Source organism: Aspergillus japonicus, assembly GCF_003184785.1.
Source record: "Aspergillus japonicus CBS 114.51 unplaced genomic scaffold BO86scaffold_5, whole genome shotgun sequence".
Taxonomy (NCBI): domain Eukaryota; kingdom Fungi; phylum Ascomycota; class Eurotiomycetes; order Eurotiales; family Aspergillaceae; genus Aspergillus; species Aspergillus japonicus.
Window position 1 is genome coordinate 812,186 of NW_020291642.1, and position 22,062 is coordinate 834,247.

The following is a 22,062-nucleotide window of genomic DNA, read 5'->3' on the forward strand; positions in this document are numbered from 1 at the left end:
TAATATTATCGATGATTCGTGATGTACTACATTTCCAATCCAAGTTGCGTAAAAAACGGACCTTAATCGATTAGTCACATCTTAATAATCGGCCTTGGTGGCTGTCGGGTCATGTGACTTGAAGCAGCCACGCGGCTCTCCGAACCGGCTTGATCTCAAGTGCATCATCGAGCTTCTACCGAAGTCAGGCGTTGGGGCTCTTTCCATTAGCTCAAAGCTTTTTCGTTATCGTACGAAAGCTTCTATCGTTACTCCTTTCCATACATTCCCTGATAATAGCGCTACTGCGCACTTAGTCCTTGCTGTGGATAGGTACTGCTGCAGGCAGCTTCTCCCGTCACCATGGCTCCAAGGGACACCTTCTTCCGGTCGTCGGACATGAGTCTGACCCAGCTTTATATCGCCAATGAAATCGGTAGAGAAGTTGTCAGTGCTCTGGGTGAACTTGGTCAGGTTGAATTCAGAGATGTAAGTTCCAGCAATATCTTTCATTCACGGATGTCAGTCAACTGACCGTCTGGCTGCCACTAGCTGAACCCCGACACCAATGCCTTTCAACGTACCTTCACAAAGGAAATCCGTCGGTTGGATAATGTGGAGAGACAGCTGCGTACGTGATACAATGAATTCAAGAATGGGAAGCTGGGAGGTAGACTAACTTGTTTCTCGCGCCAGGCTATTTTCACGGACAGATGGACAAGGCGAGCATCCCCATGAGGTCCTCCTCTGAATTCTCGGATACACTGGCAGCGCCCATGGCTTCGGAGATCGATGAACTGGCAGAACGGAGCGAAAGCCTCGAACAGCGAATTGCCTCATTGAATGATAGCTACGAGACCTTGAAGAAGCGTGAGGTGGAACTCACCGAGTGGCGTTGGGTCCTTAGGGAGGCCGGTGGTTTCTTTGATCGCGCCCACAGCCACACCGAAGAGATTCGACAGTCTTTCGACAATGACGAGGCCCCGCTACTTCGTGACGTTGAACACCAAGGTACCAACGGCGACGCGCAGGGTCAGCAGTCCTTCCTGGAGATGAATATCGGCTTCGTGGCGGGTGTGATTCCCCGGGATCGGATTGGCGCCTTTGAGCGTATCTTGTGGCGTACGCTGCGTGGTAACCTCTACATGAACCAGTCTGAGATCCCCGAGGCTATCATCGACCCCTCGACCAACGAGGAGTCTCACAAGAACGTATTCGTCATCTTCGCCCATGGAAAGAGTATCATCGCCAAGATCAGAAAGATTTCCGAGTCTCTCGGCGCCTCGTTGTACAATGTCGATGAGAACAGTGAACTCAGACGCGACCAAATCCACGAGGTCAACACCCGCTTGAGTGATGTTGGGAACGTTCTCCGCAACACCAAGAACACGCTCGATGCGGAGCTCACACAGATCGCTCGCTCGCTCGCAGCTTGGATGATAATCGTCAAGAAGGAGAAGGCGGTTTACGATACTCTCAACAAGTTCTCTTATGATCAAGCTCGCAAGACCCTCATCGCCGAGGCTTGGTGTCCGACCAATTCGTTGGCCTTGATCAAGTCGACCTTGCAGGATGTCAACGACCGTGCCGGATTGAGCGTGCCCACCATTGTCAACCAAATCCGTACCAACAAGACGCCCCCCACCTACATGCGCACCAACAAATTCACCGAGGCCTTCCAGACTATTGTCAATGCCTACGGTATTCCCAAGTATTCCGAAGCCAACCCCGGTCTTTACACTGTCGTTACGTTCCCCTTCCTGTTCGCTGTCATGTTCGGTGATTTCGGTCACGGTAGTTTGATGTTCCTGGCAGCCTCTGCAATGATCTTCTGGGAACGCAAGTTGCAGAAGACAAAGTTGGATGAACTGACGTACATGGCTTTCTACGGCCGTTACATCATGTTGATGATGGGTATCTTCTCCATGTACACGGGTTTGATTTACAACGATATCTTCTCGAAGTCATTCACTATCTTCTCCAGTGCTTGGAAATGGCCTGAGGACATCCAGCAAGGACAAACTGTGAACGCAGTGCTGAAGGGCAGCGATCGCTATCCGTTCGGTCTCGACTGGAACTGGCACGGAGCGGAGAACTCCCTGCTTTTCACCAACAGCTTGAAGATGAAGATGAGTATCGTCCTCGGTTGGACTCATGTAAGTACATATCGTTTGATCTGTTTCCTAACGACGGTGGTCCTAACTCTCAGCAGATGACTTACGCTCTATGCCTGCAATACGTCAATGCGCGTCACTTCAAGTCCAAGGTAGATATTTTCGGTAACTTCATCCCGGGAATGATCTTCTTCCAGTCTATCTTCGGTTACCTCGTCCTCACCATCCTCTACAAGTGGTCTGTGGACTGGAATGCTCGTGGACAGTCTCCTCCGGGTCTCTTGAACATGCTCATCTTCATGTTCCTCAACCCTGGAACTGTCGAGGAGCAACTGTATCCTGGCCAAGCTGGTGTTCAAGTCGTTCTTTTGCTCCTCGCAGTCATTCAGGTGCCAATTATGCTCTTCTTCAAGCCATTCTACCTCCGCTGGGAGCACAACCGTGCTCGCGCTCTCGGATACCGGGGTCTTGGCGAACAGTCTCGTGTTAGCGCACTGGAAGATGACGGTGACCTGGATGGCCGCGCGCCCGGAGGCCGCGACAGCCTGGCCAGCGACGGCGAGGGAGTGGCGATGATCGCGCAGGATATCGGCGACGAGGAGCACGAGGAATTCGACTTTTCCGAGATCATGATCCACCAGGTGATCCACACGATCGAGTTCTGCCTGAACTGTATCTCCCACACCGCCTCGTACCTGCGTCTGTGGGCGCTCTCCCTGGCCCACCAGCAGCTGTCCATCGTGCTGTGGGACATGACCATCGGCGGCGCCTTCAAGCAGGAGTCCGGCACCATCCGCGTCCTCATGATCGTGGTCACCTTCTACCTGTGGTTCACCTTGACCATCGCCATTCTGTGTGTCATGGAAGGCACCAGTGCCATGCTGCACTCGCTCCGTCTGCACTGGGTCGAAGCCATGAGCAAGCATTTCATGGGCGAAGGCTTGCCGTTCAGCCCATTCAGCTTCAAGACCCTCCTCGAGGAGGATCCGGTGGATTAGTTTTTTTCTTTCTTGATGGTTGTCTGGATCTGTTGATCACAGATTGTCCTGTACATTCCTTTCGTTTTCCCGTGCCTGTGTGTTCTCGTCCTCTGTTCCTAGCTAGCGTCTGTCTTGGATTAGACCGTTTACTCGCTCGGGTTTGTAACTAGAGCATACGATACTTGCAATCAGATCGTAGGAACTATTGCCTGTCCCTGTTTACCGTATATGTACACTAAGTCCCCGTATTGAACTTCTTGCGTTTCTGGATGGCTGTAGTGAACGGCTGGGTAAATAGTGGGATAAATGACATCATTCCCCCTGGACTACCGTCGATCTCGCTCCTGGAGACCAAAAACCAGATTAAGCCGCAGGCGAGAAGAGAACGATCCAAATATTACTGATTCCCTGGGACGCACAAGTCTGGTCCTGAGGTGGTTGAGAAGGGAGACCAATTTTAACACGAGAGGGGAGGGGGAGGGGAGAGCCGGGGGTTGTTTTTCTTTCTGAACAAGTAAGTGGTTGCTCATTGGTGGAAATATATAACGGCGGAGGACGCAGGAATACTCCAGACAGTAAGAACAATTTACTACTGTACCACTTGAGTACTTCCTAATTTAAGGTAGCTACAGTCGACAGGGTGAGAAAACGGTGGATAATTTGAAATGTTTTTCTTGAATTTAGATCGTTTTAATAGAGCGTATCGTTAATTTCAACGTAACTCGTGACATGCTGAAGAGAACTCCCTGGCCAGCCCCGGAGCACCGAACCCATTTCATTTTAGTAGGGGGTATTTAATTATTCCTTTGTTTTTCGTTGAGTATTTATTTCTTGTGCTGGTTGTAGGTGTCGATGATCTTCTGGACCTCGTCCTTGGAGCCGAGGAAGACACCGCTGCGGTCGTGGATGTGCTCGGGGACGACCTCGAGGAGACGCTCCATGCGGGAGTTGACGGCGAGGCCGCCGGCGTTCTCGAAGAGCATGGCCATGGGGGCGCACTCATAGAGGATGCGGAGCTTGCCCTTGGGGCTCTTCTTGTCGGCGGGGTAGGCGAAGACGCCGCCGTAGAGGAGGGTGCGATAGGCGTCGGCGACCATGGAGCCGATGTAGCGGGCGCTGTAGGGCTTCTGGCCCTCGCCGGGGAACTTGAGGGAGTGGAAGTAGGCGTTGGTCCAGTCGTCCCAGTACATGCTGTTGCCCTCGTTGACCGAGTAGATGGCGCGCTTGGCGGGCAGCTGCATGTCCGGGTGGGTGAGGATGAACTCGCCCAGGGAGTTCTCCATGGTGAAGCCGTTGACGGTGCCGTTGCGCATGGTGATGACCAGCTGGGCCGAGGCGCCGTACATGGTGAACCCGGAGGCGACCATCTCCGTGCCGGCACGCAGCAGGTCCTGGGCCGTCACCTGCTTGCCGGCGCCCAGCACCTCGTCGGGCAGGCGGAAGATGCCGAAGATGGTGCCCACCGAGACGCCTGCGTCCAGGTTGGAGGAGCCATCGATCGGGTCGCACACCACCGCGTAGCGCGCGTCCGGGTGCTCGTCGAAGATGATCGTCTCCTCCTCCTCCTCGGACACCAGGATCCGGCACTTGCCCGACCCCTTCATCGCCGCGATGAAGATGTCATTGCCGATGACGTCAAGCTTCTTCTGATCGTCGCCCGTCGTGTTGGACGACCCCGCCAGCCCCGTCAGGTTGATCAGCGAGGCGCGACGGATGTAGTAGGCAATCGACTTGAAGGCGAATTGCAAGGCGTGGCAGAGAAGTCTGTTTCGGGTTTTGCGTGTTTAGTGTTTGGATTTCCAAGGTTTTTGTGTTGGGCGGGGGGGGGGGGGGGGGGGGCGGGCGCACGTGCCTGGAGGGGAAGACGGGGGGGGCAGAACTCACGTGAAGTCACCGGTGGCCTCGGGTACCTTGGCCTGCTCTTCAGTGAGCCATCGGGTGAGGGTGACAATGTCGGTGTTGATGTTTTCCTGTCCAACAGGGGGGGCGCCGGAAGACATGATGTGTAAATGTGGGTGTGTATGTGGGGGAGTGAGTGAGATGGGTAGTAGAGCGAGAGAGCTGCGCAACTATAAACTTCCGATTCCGGCGAAGTGGGAATTGGGATTGTTTTTAAGTAATCTGCAACCTCGGTTCAACGGAGAAAGCAGGAAGATACGGAGATTGTCGTTTAGAGGAGAGCTCAAGGGGATTGGGAGAGGGGTGGTGCCGAAGGAGGGGTGATTTGGGGGGATATGTATATGTATGGAAGTGGGGTTTCGAGGGGAGAGACAAATTGGTAAGTCACAGAGAGAGAGGAATTGATCCAAGTAGTGTTTTAGAAAAGAAGTAGAGTATGCGAAGGAGCTGAGAAGAGGAACAGTGGCCGGACTTTAAAAGGAGCAATCTTTTGCCGGGGAGAAGGAGTGGAGGAGTGGTTCTGGCTAACGTCACTTGAACAAACCGGATAGGCAAAGACTATCAATTGACGCAATGACTGAAATGATTGCAATGGGGATAGTTTTCGTCATTTCCCCGTCTCTTCTCCGCTTTCGGTCGCAGCCCGAGTTTTCCCTTCAGTCCCTGTCCGGCTGCCCGAACGACCCCCGACTTTCCCCGCCACACCGAGAGAGTATGTATAGTCAATTAGTTATACCTAGCTGGGAGTCCAGACTCAACTCCGTGAGCTCTAGAACTGATCTGTGTATGCTGAGCTTCGCTATTGTTGACTACAGTTGATTTTTGCGTCAATCCCATGGGCAGGACACCAGTGCCAGCGCATTTGACTCTCGATTGTTGTCATCATCGGTGGTAGACTGACTCTTCCAGGAGGAACAACAGTTCGGTCAACCCGGCAATGGTTCGACCCAAACTAGTGAATCCATCAGTCAGATCCCAGACATCGAGAGACAAAAAACAACCTCAATAGGTGGAAGGAAAAATACTCGTATCGTCGCGTTTGAGGAGAGCATCGAAGTGGGTTTGGGGCAGGTCAGCAGACACGCGGAGATTGATCAGCCCGCATCGAACTATTCCGAACTATTCAAAGAGAAAGAGTCGAGACTCGGCTATCTTTCCATTCGGGATCCTCGAGTCCAGGCCTGACCGCTTCTCGTTCCGCCTGCCGGATCTCATAATTCTGCTGGAAGAAAGGCCATGGCTGACCTAAGCAGCCAACGCGCTTCTCGCTTACGCCGACTAACCGCATGCAGGCTAACTAACTTCTCGGTAAAAATTGGCTCCGGGCGGGAGAGCTTTAAAAAGTTCGACTCACTTTTCTTTTTCAGCTCATTCTCCCATCACAACAACATTCTCTGTTGCAATGTCTGTCTGCCTGTTATGATCGTGGCTTCAGATATGACACAGCTTGTAGAACTATTTGCTCACCATGCACATTTGGAACTGACACATCTGGTTCTTCGCTGAACAGGATTTTTTTTTGGTAAGTGCTACTCCAGCATCGAGATCATTCCTCATCCCAACCTCCCATCATCCTTCTATGATGATACCTACAACCACATTTCAAACTAGAGTCTTTGACCCCCATCCGGGGAATGAAAACTCACTTGTTTGCACGTCAGTCTGATGCATTTGCGAAGGACTTGATCTTGTCTCTTGACCACAGTCGAGTGGTTGGCAGGGTGCTAATCAGTCTACAGAACACTTACCTTTTAGCTTCATCTCGACCATAACTCGATCTTTAACCCGGCACTAATGGTATGTGCATCTCCCCCACTCCTGGCACTGCCCCTCACTTCACTCTTCATATGATGCTTCAAACGTTTATATACGCTGGAAATTACCGACTGAGGCCTTCGGGTCCTGGACGATATCAAATGGCTATTTCTGATTCAATTTACACTGCTCCTGCTTGTCAAGCCTCCATGAACCAAGTTAGCATTGGCTAACAGTTCAAAAGATTTCCACAGGTTTTACATCACAGGCAACGCTCGTGAATTCAGCCAAGAGGGTAAGCCATCCACTTTTTCCTTGCCTCTTCAGATGCGACTTTCGAAGATGAAACGGCACTGGGCTCCGACGGCGTTACGACATAGCGTCCGGTCATGATGGATATGCCCTTTTTGTGGCAGGCCTAGAAAACCTCGCCCACTGAGATACTCGCTCGAAGCACACTTCGTGTCAGCGTTGATGTATGGCCCGAGGCTGATCTTCATGGAAGTAATCACAGGCTACACCCAGTAACACCTGCTATAGAATATCAAAAGGTAATTCTATCCTGTTTTCTTTCTATCCCTCACCCAACACAATGATGATTCCCTTAGATGACGAGTCTTATTGGAGTTATCCATGCAGACAACATCTTTTTTTAACCATTCATGCATTTCTGACATGGTTGTTGCGAGAATCTTTGCATCTCGACCCTCTAATGGACGTGGCTGACTCGCAATCTGATAGATATTATCAGTCCCACTGTGCCTGGGTTAGCTCTGACTGGGAGAAGAGGTCTAAGTATGTCACTGCCTCTTTCCTTTGCCTGGCTTCCTTGCATGATGATACGACATAAAACAAAGACAAGCATATGTCCAAGCCTGCTTTGCGGGCCGAGACGACACCTGTCATGACTGACTCGTCGCCATGCTTCATGATCATCTCATTCACGTACCATTCTCAGTACTAATAAGCTGAGCAGGTATTGGTGTATCCGTGATCACAGCTCTTGAACATCGGGTTGGAGCTTGACTTGGTCTTGATGTTGACCGAGTTCGAGCTCCAACCTCTCACAAGATGAATGTAAGCTGAACCTGATTCCTTTTTCTTTTTGCCCCCTCTTTTTCAATGATGATTTATTCTTTATTTATCACGACGGTCAACATAAAGAAATACCTTGATGACCACCGCCTGTGACAGGGCATTTATCTGAAATGGAGAAGACTTGTTGCTTCTTTTTTTTGTTTCTGCATATCGCATGAGTGACATGATCAAATGGCTAATATGGCTTTCAGTGACTTCTAGGATATGCAATCTTGAACTAGCGTAGTCGCTGAGCAAGAGGAGAGGGCCGTCAAGTGTCCGATTCATCTAGATGTCTAGAGTGCATTAGTCAAAGCTTATGATTTGAGATTAAAATAGAATCTTCTGTTGACGTTTACTATACCTAATCTTTCCTAATGTGTTTTCCCTTGTAGCACTGGGGGTCGGACGAAGAGTCGGAATTGACCAAGGAAACAGACCCTTGGCATTTGATCTCTGGCTCTGAGTGGTTGTGAGGGTGCGAGAGTGCGAGGGTTAAGCGCCAGTGATCGCGCCGGCTGTGATTCAACCCGCCTCAGCTGCATCTCTCGTCACATTCATGCTTGTCCCTGGACCATGCGTCTCCTGATGTTCTATTCTTGTCCTTTATCTCATCTTCTTGCTTTTTCCCCTCCCTCTCAAGTTCTCAGTGGTCCCCCCAAACCCACTACAGCCCACGATGGCGGCCGCAAACTGGACCGGTCGACGAATCCCTGCCATTGGGGCCCGCGTTTGGGCTGGAGAATCGTTGCAAAGAATAGAATTATCCTGTGGCCCTTCAGCCCTTTGACTTTCTCTCCACCACCTATCGTATTCTCTGGTCGGCTCGCCTCCTTCGTGTGTGTCTACGCTTGACCGTAATCTTGCCTTGCACGCAGCTCCCCCCAGCCATGGCTATCGCGCTCTTGATCGGTTACGAGTATGAATAGGTGTGCTTGGCTTCTCCCACTCTCCTCACTCACTCATCACCCCGCGGTTTCCTCCCTTTGGCAATCTCCTGCTGCGAGGGTCCGAGGGTTGCTGATCACAGCCTTCTCGATAGTTGGCAGTCCTCGAGCAATGCTGGCGACGAGCTGGCGTCTGGTGCACAACCTCTGAGCAGCTGGCCGGATCCCTATCACAGCAATAGCAACCAAATCTCACCCCGTCGTCGCGAGCATGCGGTGCAGCCTCCGCCTTTGACAACAGCCTTGAACAATAGTCAGTTCCAAGGCCTTGGACTTGGTTTAGGGGCAGCATATTCCCCTGCGCCTCTTTCGACGACTTCTCTGTCGAGCCCGTTCACCCACGGCCAGTCTCCTGTAGTAGCTTCTCCTGGAGGATTTGCCCTCGGATCTTCGCCAATGTCGTCCCGACAGTATAACGTGCCCTATAACCCTCAGGATTGGGGGCCGGTGGGACATACCTCAGTCAATCCGGGGCAGCAGACCTATTCTCAAGCAAATAACATGCTGAGAATTGTGCCCCAGCCACGTTCATCGGGGCCTCGCTCAGGTCTGATCCTCGTTCTATATTCTATACCCCTCTCCATCATTGTAGCTATAGATGTTGTGTACGATTCCACATGGAGTTCAAAAAGGACTAATGTGATCGTTGCAGATGTATCATTGTCGCCGCCACCTCCTCCATACTCGCCGCCAAGTCATCAGCACCAGCAGCAACCCAGAGATAATGCCAGCCATAACACCTCCTCCTTGGGCTCGACATCCCCGAGTGCCACCTCTTCGAATACAGGAGCATTGCGCTCGAGCATGGACCAAGCCTCGGAGTATCAACAGCGTCGTCTTCCACGGGCGCGCCCGCTATCTATGTTCGTAGGAAACGAACCTGGCCGGAACCGACGAGTTTCACTTCCTCCTCCACCCCCGCTACCGCAAAGTCTCGCAGGGTCCAGATCATCGTCTCGTAGTAGAGGAGAACCTTACCAGGACCAGGCCACCGCATCAATAGGGTCGAGACCGTATGTCGTCGTCTCACCGGAGGGTCTGCGGGCCTCGCAGTCAAATAATGGCAGTCATTTGCCAGGATTCGATGGCATGGACGATACAGGCCGTCCTCCCGCCTCACGAAGAGCCGTGTCGGCGGGACCCGTGGTGAGCAGCACGAGCTCATCCCGAGCTCACAGTCAAACCCGGAGTGGATCACCTCCAACACAAGGCTGGGAGCCAGGAATGCCCCTCCCTCCACCTCCTCCCGGTCCTCCGCCGAGCACAAGGTCCCAGAGTGTGAACGGGCTGTCGGATACGTCGTCTGCGCGCACTCAGCAAGTCCCTGCGAGAACCGGGAAAGCACGGGCGCCTCCGCCCCTGGGAACCACCCTCGATAGCATACCACCAACACCTGCTGGCTGGGTGGATGAGACCATCTCAGTAGTCAAGCCAAAGCACGAGAAGATGCCCCTGAGCATAGACACTATGAATACTACATCTGGCAGCAGTTCAACATCGCATGATACTTCTCAGACAGCACAAAGCTCTGTCAGCGGCGGTCTTTTTCGAAGCCCGGCTATCAAAGATGCCAACGCCAAGGGAATTCGCGAGAGACGAATAGAACGCAGAAACCGACAGAGTCAAGTCCTAGATGATCTCAGTGCGGTGTCCATGAGCAGTAACCCATGGGCCGAAGCACTGGAGAAAATAAAACCGTCCAACTTGGTCTTAGAAGACACAAATGGTGAATCGGAGCGAACACCACACCAGGTTTCAGCCAAGATCACGCCACGAAGTACGCGCAGTGTGGGCTCCGAGATGCAGCAGCAAGTTCCGTCAAGATCCAGAGCGTCTTCTGGAGGCTTGTTTTCGAATCGATCCCCATTTTCGACCCCTAAAGCTGAGCCGAGCCCGCTAGCAGCCCCGGCTGGGTATGCACAGACTCCGCCATTCTCACCAGGTACGGAAAGATCGAAGCGAACGTCGCCAGCGCTCCCGTCCAAAACTCTTCCAACACCTCCACTCCAACCGAGACAGGAACGATCGCCATCTCAGTCGAGAGCCAAAGACGAGCGTCCAGTGTCGCATATCCTGCACTTGCCGAATGACAGTGTTCCCGCCGTATCGCCTCTAGCACCACGCCGCCTCTCAGCCCAGCAAGGCCCCTCTCTTGACTCGGTCATCAAGCGCAATGATGAGTTCCTCCGAAACGCTACGCAAAGGCATCAGCTTTTCATTGAGAAAGAAGCAGATGCGGTGGACGAGAAGGAAGCACTTCAATTGTTCACGGAGTTCATTATTGCGGAATCTCAAATCCGACGCGAGAAGTATGCTAAAGTCTGGAACACAGGCTCCTTTGACGTGAATGAGGTGGTCCGGCAACTGTTCGAGTTGCCACCGAAGACACCACAGACTACCCAAATGGCTCCTACTATTGTTCCTGTAATGCCCCCTAAGAGGGCATCCAACGCAGCAGTCCCCAAGCCCAAGCTGGACATTCCTCAATCTCGGCCTGAGTCTGCTTGGTGGAATAATTACCAGCCGTGTCTCTCGCCGATTGCAAGCCTGGGTCTCAGCAATGATGAGATGAGCTCCCGAGGACGTGCTCCCAGTCGATGGTGGGAATCCAAAACTGGCTCTAGTAGTGAAGGGGGGGAGAGAAGAGTGCAACGCTCAAAGAGGGAGAGCAAGTACATGGGTCTGCCGCGTGAGGCCCTGCTCCTCGAAGAAAGCCAGAGTCTTTCGGGGAGTGGCATTGGTGGTGACCAGGATTCAACCGGCCAACGCATGACTTACGGTCCAGATGAATACCCCCCTGAAAAAATTGGGTGGCATGAGGAGCCTGAAATACCGGTTCATCCGACCCGCAATGGCATCGGCCGCCTCGAACGGCATGAAGAGAGGTCGAAGATGGATGTTTCGAGGCTTATTACCCTACCGCCACCTTACCCCAGACACTATCCTGCTGTGAATAATAGTCATCCCGACCTTGTAACTTATCGGACGTTGGTTAGATCCATCACCGATATATCCGAGATCAAAGCTACTCGGCAACGCCATGAAACCGACATGGCTGTCCTATTTCAGAAGCACCAACATCGAGTCAAGGACGGTCGTCGACAGTTTAAGGCCAACATCCAGAGCGAGATCCAACAAGGTAGTATCACGTTCGCGGAGGCCGCCGAAGCCGAAGCAGCGTTGTTAGTGGAGGAAGACGCCCTCGAGAGAGAGGTTATGCAAAGACAGTTAGATGATTTTCAGGAATCGGTTTTCAAGCCGATGCGCGCAATACTGAGAGACCGGATTGAACGGGCGACATCCTGCATTGACGAGTTGCGCGGCAAGCTATTTGACGACGCACGGTGTGGGACGCCTGACCAGACACAGGAGGAAGGTGATGAGAAACCAGAACTGCTGGAGAAACTCACCCAACTCAAGTGGCTCTTCGAGGCCAGAGAAAACCTACACCGCGAAGTCTTTGAGCTCATCAGTGATCGGGATGAGAAGTACAAGGCGGTGGTTCTGCTACCATACAAGCAAGCTGGGAATGACGAGAAGGTACTTGAAACCCGTGAGTTCTTTCAGAAAGATGCATTGGACCGTCGAGTCAATCATGAGGCCAGTGCCTTGGCTCGTCTGGAGTCGTTTTTGGACGTGATCGAAGAGAACGTGGCCCGAGGGGTGGAAATTCAACTGTCTGCGTTCTGGGACATTGCTCCGCCTCTTCTCGCGCTGGTCCAGCAGATCCCGGAGGATGTCCGTGGCTTTCTCATTCAGATCCCCGTCAATGAGTATGACGAGAATCCCAGTTACCACCGGCATCCGCTGCAATATCTCTACACGCTGGTTTCGCACGCGGAAAAGTCCAGCTACCAGTACATTGAGTCCCAGATCAACCTGTTCTGTTTGTTGCACGAGGTTAAGTCGGCGGTGATGAAAGCGAACTGCAGTCTCGTGGAAGCCGAGCGCATCTGCCAGGGCGAGGCGGAGGCCAAGGTCCTACAAGAGCTGCAAGCGCTCAGAGCAGACGAAGAACGTACATTGACCGGTGACCTGAAGGACAAGGTCGCTACAGTGGAAGGCCAGTGGGCTGAAGCGCTTGGGAGTCAGATCCAAGGATTACGGGAGCGGGTAAAGGAGCAACTCATTGCAGAGAATGGGTGGGAAGATATTGAGCAGTTGGAGCAGGCATGAGGGTTTAAGTGATGGGCAGGACCCAAATTGCTTGAATTGTTTGTTGTTTGTTGGATTTTCTCTGGTTCTGCTTTATTGCTATAAGATACCCCACATTCGCTCGTTACTGAATTGATTGATTGACCGAGTATGAGTGCAGAGGCAGAATGACAGCAATTAGGCGACGTGGCCAGACCGCCTTCCCACGTGACTCAACTACCCACTTCTCCGGCATTGAAATTAAATCTTCTAGAGCTTTCCTTCCGAATCCTCAACCTAAACTCCTCTCCGTAGAAAAACCAGACTGTTCCCCTCCCACGGTACCTTTCCTTGGTCACTCTCGCCTACTTTTCATTGCTCCGGTGGACTTTGATTGATCTATCATCTCTACAGCGTCTTGATTCGGGACGTTTTGTCTCCTAAACTGTGAGTTGCCCTGAGTTTTCACTCGTTTCCTTCATTGCATTCCCCCCTCCTTCACCCCTCCGGCCATTGGCCTCGTGGACAAGGACAAGGGACACAAAACTTTTCATGATGAGACATCATAGCTGGCACCAGTCAGACGGGGATATTTACTCTATCCTCCATGCTGATTAGCTTGCGATCCGGAAACGCTAACTGGATCCTGACATTCTTTCACACCGTTCATGCTCTATGCTCTTGAAACACTGGTTGGAGATTGATGCTAATCATTGTGTCTCCTCAGAACCCTAGCCTCCCTCCATTTCAGTGGGAAACCAAAAACCAAGCAGTTTGAGACTCGCTAAAATTTCCCACACTAGCGAAGTCTTGCCCCGCAATAGAAGCAGCTTCTTCCTGCAACCCAAGTCATTAGACCAATCCTTAAATAAAATAAAACAATCAACATGGTTCTGCACAACCCCAACAACTGGCACTGGGTGAACAAGGACGCCTCGGGCTGGGCCAAAGACTACCTTAAGGAGAAGCTCGTTGTTGTCTCCGCAGAGGACAATGGCGCCTCCGCCAAGATTTCCAACCTGCTGTCGATGGATGGCGATGTAGACGTCAGCCAGCGGAAGGGCAAGGTCATCACCTTGTTCGACGTCAAAGTGCAGCTGGAGTATGAAGGTTCGTAAATGACAACAAGAGTGCTTTCTTTCCGAGGCGCGACTAAGACCTTTTGACAGGTAAGACCAAGGACGAGGAGTCCGTTAGTGGTACCATCACCATTCCTGAGGTAGCCCATGATACCGAGGAAGATGAGTACGTCGTATGTTCCCTATCAGCCGCCCCCATTGCCGTCCTGAAGGGGGTTGACTGACCGTCTGGGCTACTCAGTTTGAAATCGAGAACTACTCCGATTCCCCCTCCAAGCAGGCCGTGAAGGACCTTGTTCGCTCCAAGCTCGTCCCCCAGCTCCGCAAGGAACTCGCCACGCTTGCTCCGGCTCTGATCACCGAGCACGGCAAGGACCTCCAGCACGCCCCTGGTGTCAACCCTTCCAGCGGCTTCGCTGCGCCCAAGTACCACCCCCAAAACAAGAAGGAGACCGCCGCCCCCGTCGCCACCACCACCACCACTAGCAACAAGGTCTCGGTCAACACCACCACCGTGACTGCCTCAGACGAGTTCCGCACCACCGCCGAGGAGCTGTACAACACTTTCACCGACCCTCAACGCATTGCCGCGTTCACCCGCGGTGCTCCCCGTCAGTTCGAGGGCGCCCACGTCGGCGGTAAGTTCGCCATCTTCGATGGCAATGTCAGTGGCGAGTACGTCAAGCTCGAGCCCACCGAAATCACACAGAAGTGGCGCCTGGCCCAATGGCCCGAGGGTCACTTCAGTACGCTCGACATCAAGCTCGACCAGAACGATGTCGACGGTGTGACCCAGATGCGCGTGACCTGGACCGGCGTCCCCGTCGGCCAGGAGGACGTGACCAAGCAGAACTGGGACGTGTACTACGTCCGCAGTATCAAGCAGACTTTCGGGTATGTGCTATGAGATTTCTCCCTCCCTGTTTCCCTTCCTTACAAGGTCCTGTGTACACCAGGTCCTCCCCAGCGACCTCTTCTTCTGGAAAACAGCTACTGATCGCCTTGGTTGTCCTCTTGCTGGGTTTAGGTTTGGCACTATCCTCTGAGCACATGCATGGATATGTGAAGACTTTTTAAATTCCTCATCTGGGAACACTATAATTGGGTAGAGAGCGGATGATCTAAAGCCATAAACCTGTCCTTATCAATGCGCGTCGTCAATTTCGTTTTTGTTGTGAGGCGTTTGGGGGGTTCCTGGGCATAAAGCAGGCATTATGCGCTGCGGCACCGTCACCATACCTTGATCATACCTTCCTTTCTTCCGGATATATACACACGTACCCTGTACCGTCGGCGGCGAGGGGGGAGGGGGCGCGCGCGCACGTGTTCGACGAGTCCACGATAGACAGACGATGAATAGTACAGTACATATTTCCCTGGCATTAGTTCCTTGTAGTAAGGTACTTAAGCGTGATATGTAGATACGATACCCTAGTCCCCAATGCAAGATGATATATGTTTGAATATATTTTATCACTACGTGTAGAAGGAGAAACATACATTTGACTGCGTTGCATAGTATTGTTTTTCTCTACCCTAGCCCTTCGTTGCCTTCTATAGTCGGCCATTTTCACGTCATTAATTGGATTCGTAACACACAAGCGAGAAACTCAGTTCGAGATGTTTACAGAGTCTTCTCGATCATCTCGATACCGTAGTCCTCCTTGAGGGCCTTGATGAGAGGGGTGCAGATATCCATGGTCATGGGAGCGATGACACCCTATCAAATACCGGTTAGCCTCCACTCAGCTTTCAAATACTACTCCCTGCATCAAGTGCAGAAGAGGGGGGGGGGGGGGGAAGGAAAGGGAAAACCAACCTTCTGGTTAATAGTGCCATCGAGCACCAACTTGACCGCGACACCGCAGGGGACGCCGACCGTCTTGGCCATGGCGGAGTAACCGCCGGGGACGCCGTACTCGCACAGGGTGCTGGTGCGGGTCTCCTTGCTGCCGTCCTTGTGCTCGATCTCGAAGCGGTGCTGCAGCATGACGAGGTCGCGCTCGTCCGCGGCGTACTGCATCTTCTGCTCGAGGGTGGCGCACAGCGTGTCGAGCGGGTTGCCGCGGGGGCTGGTGGCCTCGTCGGAGAACAGGCCGATCCAGCGCAGGCCGGAGATGATGCGGTTGCGCTCGTCGTTGTTGGCGAACTGCGTCTTGCTGGCGATCGCCCACTCCAGGTCCTTTTCGGCGGCGGAGGTGGCGCCCAGGATCTTTTGGGTGGCCTCCTTCCAGCTGATCTTCGCGCCGGGGGCCAGGTACTCCTGCGGCGTGTCGTCCAGGAACCCGATGTCCACCAGGACCTTGATCATCTCGGGAAACCCCTGGTACCGCAGCGTGCCCCGGATCACCGTCTGCGCCTCGGGGATGCTGTACCGCTCGCGGTACGGCGTCGAGTCGCGGTTCGGGTACGCTACGAACGCGAACCCCGGGTAGATGAAGTACGGCTGCGCGGTCGCCATGAGATCCGGCCCCGCCACGCTGAACTCCTCCCCGTCCCGGTAGAATTTGGCCGCGTTGCGCAGCGCCAGCAGCACGCCCCGCGACGACCACGAGAACTTGTAGCCCAGCGGGTTGTTCGAGCACTCCGGCGCCGGCAGCCCGCCGCAGTAGCTCAGGAAGCTCGTGATCTTGCCGCCTTCGGCGTGCACTTCGGAGATCGTCTTCACGGCGTACAGGTGGTCGATTCCCTTTTGTTTTTTTCTTGTGGTCAGTACTTGGTTGGTGGGATGATGCGCTGGTGATATTGGGGTTCGGAAGGAGTGGGGGGGGGGGGAGGGGGATTCCGGGTTCGGGGCAAAGGGGATTGGTTAGGTTGTACTGGGGAAGAGTTCAACGCACAGGATCCAGACCGATCTCGTTCATGACGACGATGCCGGCCTCCTTGGCGGCCGCGTCCAGCTCCATCATGGCCGGCGAGACGTACGAGGTCGTCACGACGTGCTTCTTGGTGCGGATCGCCGCCTTGATGACCTGCGCGTGGAAGGTGTACGGGATCAGCGAGATCACCAGGTCGACCTTCGCCAGCGCCTGGTCGAGGGCTGCATCGTCGTTGACGTCCAGCGAGATCGCCGTCGTGTTCGGGAACCCTTCGCTGAGTTTCTGGGCCGATTCGAGCGTGCGGCAGGCTTGGAGGGGTTTAGTTTTTCTGATCCTTTTAGGAAGGGAGGGGGTGCATGGAGGCATGGCTTACCGACGGTGACGTGCACGTCGGCCTTGCTGAGGACCTCGACGGTGGGCTTGGTCACTGTTCCCGGGTGTCAGTGTCAGTGTTCATGTCCGTGTCGGTGGCAAGTAAGTGAGTGGGTGAGTGAGTGAGTGAGTCACCCCGCATTGCGGAGAGGGTAAAGCATACCGAAGCCGGAGCCCAGCAGGAGAACCTTGGAGCCTGCGATAGCCATTGTGAGAGAATAGAGACGATCAGTGGGAAGGGAGGTGATGATGAAGATGCGAAGAAAAGATAGAAAGAAGGAGAAGAAAAGTCAAAAGTAGGATCGCCTGGTCATTGACCTCAGGGTTACTACTGACTGTCGCTGCCACACCACCTTTCCCCGCCGCCATGAGTCACGTGCCACCCGGTATCGGAGCCCGGCGCATCCACGCATTTCTATTTGCTGGTGCCACTGACTCAGGGAGATAAGACCCGCCCTATTTCTACACCGTATGAGTGATGATTTGCACCGAGTCAGTGGATCACTGCATGGCTTGTACTTGTACTTCTACGCTTGCTTGTATGCTGCATGTGTACTGTACGTACTGTACTCAGTATCTTTGGTGTATGTGTGGTCTGTCTGTCTGTATGCATGCGTATATACACGCCACGCCCATGGTTCACTTTTCTACCTCTACTGCGCTATAAACGAGTACCAAGCGAATAGGAAAGAAACAAAGGGGAATATCAGTTCCAACTGCTGCTGATGCGTCAAAAAAAAAAAAAAAAAGCAACTCCAAACTCCTGAGGGTGTTCTTGATGATATATGTGCAAATCGCAAATCCGACTACAAGCCCTTGACCTTGCCATTGCTCTCTTCGGTGGACTCGTAACTCTCCCCGTCGAAGTCGCCTTCCGCGTCCGGGTTCTTCTTCGCCTTGGAGATCCGACGCTGCCAGCCCAGTAACACCGGCAGGAAATGCCACAGGTCGAAATCCGGCCACAGGACGTCGAGGAAGACAATCTCCGTCTCCTCGTCGCATTGCCAGAGCATGAAGTCGCTGAGCCGCTCCACGCCCGACGTGCGGACCAGGAGATCCAAGGGAGGATTGTCGCCCGTGAACATATGCTCGGTTAGCGTCTGCCGGGTGATCGTCTCGGGGGACATGTACACGGCTTTCTCCTTCCGCGGCGAGTTCTCCCTGCCGTTGGCTGCGTCCGTTTGCCCGCCCAGATGCAGGGTGGAGGAGGACGAGAATGAAGACCCGGACTCGTAGACCTGGTTCGGGAGGTTGTTTGGAGGGGCGCCGTCCTCGTTGGACGATTCCGACGCGGTCTCGACGTCACTGGGCAGATCGTCCGCTTTCGTGGGCTGCGCGCGGGCTCGGATAGTCTGCGTGATGTGTGTCTCGGAGAAGGGCGTACGCTGGCTGGCGTTCGAGGGGCGGTTCGCCGGCAGCGGCTGGCTGTATTCCGACACAGTATCCCGGATGGCGCCCGTGATCTCGTCGCGCGAAGTGTACGGAAAGCAGATGTTGAGGATGCGCTCGCCGTTCCCGCTCGTCATGTCGACCGCCCGGTTGACGGCAGCCAGGACATCGGGCTTCAGCATGTCCAGTCGGCCCAACACCCGCACTTTGGCGCCATACCGATCCAGGATCTCTCCGTGCTGGGCCATCTGGGACAGCTTGACCCGCGCCATCTCCATCAAGGCGTCCACCTCGAACTTCGACCGCTTGAAGTTCTCGATACTGAAGGCATAAATCGTCACTACCTTAACTCCGCTCTTGTAGCATACTTCGAGGATCTAGGAGAAACCCAAAAAGAAAGTCAGCGAGAGATCAATAGCATGGATGAAGAACGGGACGACTCCGGAGCAAACGACGCACTCTTGCCAGGGCCTCGAAACCCATATTGTGCCCCTCCACGGTCTCGATGCCATGTGACCGCGCAAATCTCCGGTTCCCGTCCATGACGAACGCGATATGCTGTGGAACTGGACCCTGCTTGATCGCCCCAACCAACAACTCCCGGAGTTGCGCAATGACAAACTCCATTGGCGGAGAGGCCAGCAGCCATTTCCTGAACCGCGACAGGTGTATCGAGGTCGACATGGTCGTTCTCTGTTTCTGGCAGCACAAAAGCCGGTACGACGGAAGGAAGAGGGCCTCGGGATTTCGAGTTTCGCGACACGGACGGAGAAAGGGGATGGCCGAGTCGGTACTTGCGGCGTGTGGTCAGATTTCCCACAATTGACGGTACGATACACGGAGGATCAAGTTCGGAATCGAATCAATGGGATTGAGACTGGAGAAACTGCCAGTCCGCAATAGAGTTCGAAAAATGAGGTAGAAGAAAGTATCACAATGTGGTCCTGACCGATAGGACCGTGCCCGTCAGGCTACACTGTTTCTGTTTAAAGTGGGAAATTTCTGGTGGCAAAGCAGGCGGTCATCAGGCCACGCAACACACTCAATTGAGAAATAATGATGAAGTCAAGCTCGGAGTCAAACCAGGGAGGAGGAATCCGGGGGGGGGGGGAACCAAGCAATTGGAATAAGGCTGACCGACCGACCGACCGAGGCGAAGATAAATGAGCCAGCCTGGAGCCAAGGGGAGAAACACCGAAGGGGAAACCGGAAACGTAACCTGTATGTAGGCTGTAGGTAGGCGTGTGTGGGTCGGCAACAAACTGGAGGATCCGACGGCTTTCTCCACGTGTAAATCACCCTTCTTTCCACTGTCCACTTTCCATCTGCCTGTTCGGCCCCCCCCCCACGGATAGACAGGACTGTTCGGCCCCCGAGCATGTTGTCAGAATAAGAAGAAAGGTAAAAAAAAAAATATCAGCTTAAGACGTCAGTAGCTCTCCCACCCAGGTTGTGTGCCACTAAGTTGGGACTGATGTGGGTGGCTGCTTCTCTGCTGCTTCTAAGCTTCATCAGAGACACTTGCCGGCAGAAGGAATGCCTTTCTGAACCCTGTATGTACTGTAGGTTGGTATTGGATGTAGTATAGTGTATGTATCGTAGCATGTTTAATTTTAGTGTCTAGTATGTAGTATGCAGTTAACTCCAGGAAAAGTTCTAGAGGATTACCAGACAGATACTAACTATAGCATCGAACATTCTCTGCAGGATTAACTAGATTGCTAGGTGCAGCTTAGAGGCAACCTTGGCCAAGTTAGGGGTATAGGTATATCAATGCAGTGAGTAGGACAAGGCAACTGTAGAAAGCACACTGTTTATACAATCTGGAAAGAGTATTAGTATTCATATGACTTGGACAGAGATTGGGAGTTTCCCCGCCTGACGGCCGCCCCGCGGATCCAGTATTATTAGTATTACATGAACAATTCCCACCGGTGCTTTCACTGCCCGCAGTGCACTTCCACTCATCTCATCCTAATAATCAATCACCACTATCGGTCTTAACTGTACTCAAGCTGACTCTCCAGGCCTTTGAAAAGCAGACAAGCTCAGGGACCTCCTTGTCATATTCACTGGTTCATCTAGGCTCACTATTCACCTATACCTATCTTTATTGGTGGCTGTTTGGTCCGGTCCGGTCCCTGTCCGCAGTTTATCCTATCCTATTCGATCGGACTTCTAGAACTCGGATCTGATATACACTACCACCAACCCACAGACTGTTGCATAGCTGCTAGGGGATTATCAACCACGCACCCTAATTTATCTGTTCACCGATCTCAACCCCGCGACCTCAGGATCAACGGCCTGCCCCTGTGGCTTCCCGTCTGTCGGTTGTTTCAGCCTGGGTTGCCCTGGAGCTGGCTTCACATCCTCAGTCCTTTCTCTCGGTTGTTCCATCTACGCAAGTTGCTTCTGTACGTCCGAGCAACACCATAATCTGCAAGGTCAGCCTGTACAACCAGCCTTACTAGGCCATTATGTCGATCAAGTATGTATATGACTTTCGCATTCTCCGCTTGCTCATAGTTATTTGTCCGGAGGGGCAGCCTCCTGGGTTCCCCTACGCTGTCAACGTATGAGGGTTCGCTAGGCTTGACCCCGGCACCGGTCGCCTCTGCCTACCATCGATGATACTGCATTTACCGTTGAATCCTGTGTTATGATGTTCTTAGTCTGACCTGTGATTGCACAGCTGGGTGATGCTCCAGGACCAGGATGGCTTTGTCCGTCTGCCGCATGAGCAGCTGATCTATACATCTCCGCCTCGCACCAGCCTCGCACTACAGCCGCTGAGCTCATCCGGAGGCAAAAACTCATTTTCCATCCAAAGCAGTGCTGGTCGAGTCTTCTTAACAAACCAGCGGGTATTACCACCTCCTCACTTACCCTGCAGGGGTCTGGTCTGGGATTCTTGACTGACATAGGTTGGCAGGTTGTCTATATCCCGACACAGAAATCGCAGACCTTCCAGTCGTTCTCTGCGCCGCTGCTCAATGTTCATGATACCCACGTCACTGCTCCGTTCTTTGGGCCAAATGCTTGGATCGCCCTGGTCCAGCCAGTGTCGGGAGGCGGCATCCCTCCATCCTTGCCTGCTGTACAGGCCAAGGTGACTTTCAAAGAAGGAGGCGCATTCGACTTCCATAACCACTTCGAGCGAATCAAGGAGCGTCTACAGCAGGCGGTGGAGACCTCGCAAGCAAGCAGTCGCGGGGCCCGGAACGTTGACCTCTCCACGATTCATTTGGACGAGCTGCCTGCCTATTCTGGCCCCTCGAGCAGCGGTGCTGGGGAGGGTCAAGTTCTCCCGGACCAATGCATGAGTCCACAGAGTCAGCCTCATGCAGCAGAGGCGGATTCCAGCCTGGTGGAGCCACCGCCCGACTATGAGACGGTTCAGCAGCAAAGCGTGGCAGATGAATTGGAGGCAAGACTGCGCCGTGCCAGTTGATGAAGGCTTACGGTTGTGTATACGAGAAGAGAAGAGCGAAAGAAACAACCAATTCCAGATGGCT

General features: G+C 53.4%; 7 protein-coding genes across 7 annotated transcripts; 4 read left to right on the forward strand and 3 right to left on the reverse strand.

Annotated features, from left to right (window-relative positions):
* The first annotated feature begins 172 nt into the window (after positions 1 to 172).
* On the forward strand, positions 173 to 3,291 carry BO86DRAFT_331160 (H(+)-transporting V0 sector ATPase subunit a). The gene is made up of 4 exons (XM_025668737.1): positions 173 to 468; positions 532 to 610; positions 676 to 2,135; positions 2,192 to 3,291. Exons 1-4 carry the CDS (start codon positions 343 to 345, stop codon positions 3,089 to 3,091), a joined length of 2,565 nt encoding a protein of 854 aa, XP_025531655.1. The 5' UTR covers positions 173 to 342; the 3' UTR covers positions 3,092 to 3,291.
* A 438-nt stretch (positions 3,292 to 3,729) lies between these two features.
* fbp1 (fructose 1,6-bisphosphate 1-phosphatase) lies at positions 3,730 to 5,562 on the reverse strand. Its single transcript, XM_025674221.1, has 2 exons — positions 4,958 to 5,562; positions 3,730 to 4,837 (listed from the first exon to the last, which is right to left on the reverse strand). The coding sequence occupies exons 1-2, from the start codon at positions 5,071 to 5,073 to the stop codon at positions 3,898 to 3,900; spliced, it is 1,056 nt and encodes a 351-aa protein (XP_025531656.1). The 5' UTR covers positions 5,074 to 5,562; the 3' UTR covers positions 3,730 to 3,897.
* A 3,690-nt stretch (positions 5,563 to 9,252) lies between these two features.
* BO86DRAFT_304242 (uncharacterized protein) lies at positions 9,253 to 12,927 on the forward strand (the record flags this gene model as incomplete). Its single annotated transcript, XM_025667604.1, has 1 exon — positions 9,253 to 12,927. One exon carries the CDS (start codon positions 9,253 to 9,255, stop codon positions 12,925 to 12,927), a length of 3,675 nt encoding a protein of 1,224 aa, XP_025531657.1.
* A 601-nt stretch (positions 12,928 to 13,528) lies between these two features.
* BO86DRAFT_165824 (AHA1 family protein) lies at positions 13,529 to 15,059 on the forward strand. The gene is made up of 4 exons (XM_025666462.1): positions 13,529 to 13,995; positions 14,055 to 14,137; positions 14,206 to 14,858; positions 14,992 to 15,059. Exons 1-4 carry the CDS (start codon positions 13,773 to 13,775, stop codon positions 15,008 to 15,010), a joined length of 978 nt encoding a protein of 325 aa, XP_025531658.1. The 5' UTR covers positions 13,529 to 13,772; the 3' UTR covers positions 15,011 to 15,059.
* A 362-nt stretch (positions 15,060 to 15,421) lies between these two features.
* Positions 15,422 to 17,565, reverse strand: lys9 (saccharopine dehydrogenase (NADP+, L-glutamate-forming)). Its single transcript, XM_025671249.1, has 5 exons — positions 17,319 to 17,565; positions 17,157 to 17,210; positions 16,805 to 17,091; positions 15,784 to 16,653; positions 15,422 to 15,684 (listed from the first exon to the last, which is right to left on the reverse strand). The coding sequence occupies exons 1-5, from the start codon at positions 17,362 to 17,364 to the stop codon at positions 15,589 to 15,591; spliced, it is 1,353 nt and encodes a 450-aa protein (XP_025531659.1). The 5' UTR covers positions 17,365 to 17,565; the 3' UTR covers positions 15,422 to 15,588.
* Positions 17,566 to 17,860: 295 nt separating this feature from the next.
* Positions 17,861 to 19,648, reverse strand: BO86DRAFT_386060 (undecaprenyl diphosphate synthase family protein). Its single transcript, XM_025671250.1, has 2 exons — positions 19,004 to 19,648; positions 17,861 to 18,921 (listed from the first exon to the last, which is right to left on the reverse strand). Exons 1-2 carry the CDS (start codon positions 19,226 to 19,228, stop codon positions 17,962 to 17,964), a joined length of 1,185 nt encoding a protein of 394 aa, XP_025531660.1. The 5' UTR covers positions 19,229 to 19,648; the 3' UTR covers positions 17,861 to 17,961.
* A 1,376-nt stretch (positions 19,649 to 21,024) lies between these two features.
* BO86DRAFT_396052 (uncharacterized protein) lies at positions 21,025 to 21,998 on the forward strand (the record flags this gene model as incomplete). Its single annotated transcript, XM_025673373.1, has 3 exons — positions 21,025 to 21,035; positions 21,240 to 21,411; positions 21,480 to 21,998. 3 exons carry the CDS (start codon positions 21,025 to 21,027, stop codon positions 21,996 to 21,998), a joined length of 702 nt encoding a protein of 233 aa, XP_025531661.1.
* Between the last annotated feature and the right edge of the window lie 64 nt (positions 21,999 to 22,062).